The sequence below is a fragment of the Gekko japonicus genome, unplaced genomic scaffold (assembly GCF_001447785.1).
Source record: "Gekko japonicus isolate JY-2015 unplaced genomic scaffold, Gekko_japonicus_V1.1 scaffold65, whole genome shotgun sequence".
NCBI lineage: Eukaryota > Metazoa > Chordata > Lepidosauria > Squamata > Gekkonidae > Gekko > Gekko japonicus.
Window position 1 is genome coordinate 1,494,830 of NW_015165832.1, and position 2,053 is coordinate 1,496,882.

At 43.3% G+C, this 2,053-nt stretch overlaps 1 protein-coding gene across 1 annotated transcript in view; it reads left to right on the forward strand.

Moving 5' to 3' along the window:
• SHANK2 (SH3 and multiple ankyrin repeat domains 2) overlaps positions 1-2,053 on the forward strand; it is a 512,140-nt gene that overhangs the window by 232,492 nt on the left and 277,595 nt on the right. The window contains exon 11 of the mRNA XM_015410855.1: positions 900-975. Within this exon, the coding sequence (XP_015266341.1) occupies positions 900-975 (76 nt within the window). The remainder of the gene's footprint in view (positions 1-899; positions 976-2,053) is intronic.

Genomic DNA, 2,053 nt, shown 5'->3' on the forward strand with positions numbered 1-2,053 from the left:
CCAGATTAACCCCCCAGGCCTGGTTTCTGGGGCTGCTGTCCTGTCTCCCTTTTAAATTACTTCTTATCCCCAGCACCAGCAGGCCTCAGGGGCCAGATCAGGCCTGCCCAGCTCTTGGAGGAAGAGACTCTGTCCGGCCTAAGGCATGCCTGGAAAGACCAGAGAGCTGGGAGAGTTATCCGGGGTTATTCTAGGCTAGGGTTATTCTAGGCTAGGTTATTCTAGGGGGATGAATCCGGGCTGTTACACCTGGCCAGAGTAACCCCGGGGTTACTCTGGCTGGGGGGTGAATCCGGCCTGTTACACGGGTTCTCCCAGATTAGAGTCCGCACACTTAACCACTACACCAAACTGGATGTACATGTGTTCACTGTAACATGAATACTAGCGAGTGGAGGTAGAAGTAAGGATGGTGATAGATTGTTTGGCTTTGGTTTTGGCCTAAAACTTAAAAGGGGGCCTCTGTCTCTGTGTTTTGTGAAAGGCCTCCAATATGAAAAGTAATCTCTGTTCCTGAATATTTACATTAAAAGAGTATTCAGAATCTCTTATTGTATATTTGTCTGTGAATATTACACAATAACACATTTGCTGGGTTTTTTACGAGTCCAAATTGTTGTTGTTCAGTCGCACAGTCGAGTCCGACTCTTCGCGACCCCATGGACCAGTTCCCGCCAGGCCTTCCTGTCTTCCGCCGTCCTCTGAAGTTTGCTCAATGTCATGTTCGTTGCATCTATGACGCTGTCTAACCAAATATATATTAGTAAATATAAGGACAACAGTGCTGATTGCCATATAACAAGGGAGTAAATGACACCAATTTATAAAATGAGACTGCATGGCTACTTTTTTGTAGATATAGAAAATTATTCAACATATTCTGTCTTCATTTTGAACAGAAACTCGAGCAGATAGAACAAAGAAATTGTTTAGACACTATACTGTTGGATCATATGACAGCCTTGATGCTTCAAGGTAAGATGCCTTTCTTTTATTTAGAAATGTTATGATCATATATTCTCCTTTGATTAAAAATAAACCCTTTTCAAAACTTAGCTGTGTAGACGTTAGCTTCCTCCTTGTTTAAGAGCACCTCAGATACTGTCTGTTAGTCCATGGCATTCTAAGACAGAAGGCAGCATTTCCAAAATAAAAATAAACATTCCCAGTTGCAAATGCTGTCTTTTGCTGGTTAACCTCTAATGGTTAGCCATCTGTGAGGTACCAGGCTGTTATTTCTGGTGATAAAGTTTATGGTATCTCTCTGATGGTCTCTTATACATGAAAGCTTGGCCGGTCAACCAAAATACTCCTCTGCAGGGCCTATAAAACTATTATCTCTGTTTCTTTCCCAACTGTCTTCCAACTCAAGGCTCCCCCCCCCCTTTAGAGTTGCCAGCTCTGGGCTGGGAAATACCTGGAGATTTTGGGGGTGGACCCTGAGGATTGCAGGGTTTGGGGAGGGGAGGGACTTCAGTGGAATATAATGCCATAGAGCCCACCTTCTAAAGTGGCCATTTTCTCCAGGTGAACTGATCTCTGTTGCCTGGAAATCAGTTGCAATCCCAGGAGATCTCCAGCCACCACCTGGAGGTTGACAACTGTAGTATTCTTTTCTGTTTACGGTCTTTGTATCTTGCATCTGAATGCCACTTGAAAACATCTGATCCGATATGCTCGTTTCTGTTTGCATTTCGTCAGTGTCTGAGAGAAGGGTCCCATTACTCTCTTCCTGTCATTTCCTATGTGTATTTTAGGGTTGTGGCAACCCCATCACAAAAGCAAAATAATGTACTTCCAGTGCTGTAACTTTAGTGATTTACATTGACTGCAGTGAACCTAAAAGGTTGTGTCTCTGGTTAGGATTGCCTGGTTAGACATTTAATTGGGTAATGGATTTAAAGAGAATCATGCCATTTTGATAACCTGTGATCCTGATGAAGTTATCACTGTATAATTCAGTGCATGAGGCTTGTTGCCAAAAGTAGGTGGAGCTATGTAAAGCTTTTGTAGCAACAACAACTCTTTGCACATAACCAGAGGTCATTTCGGG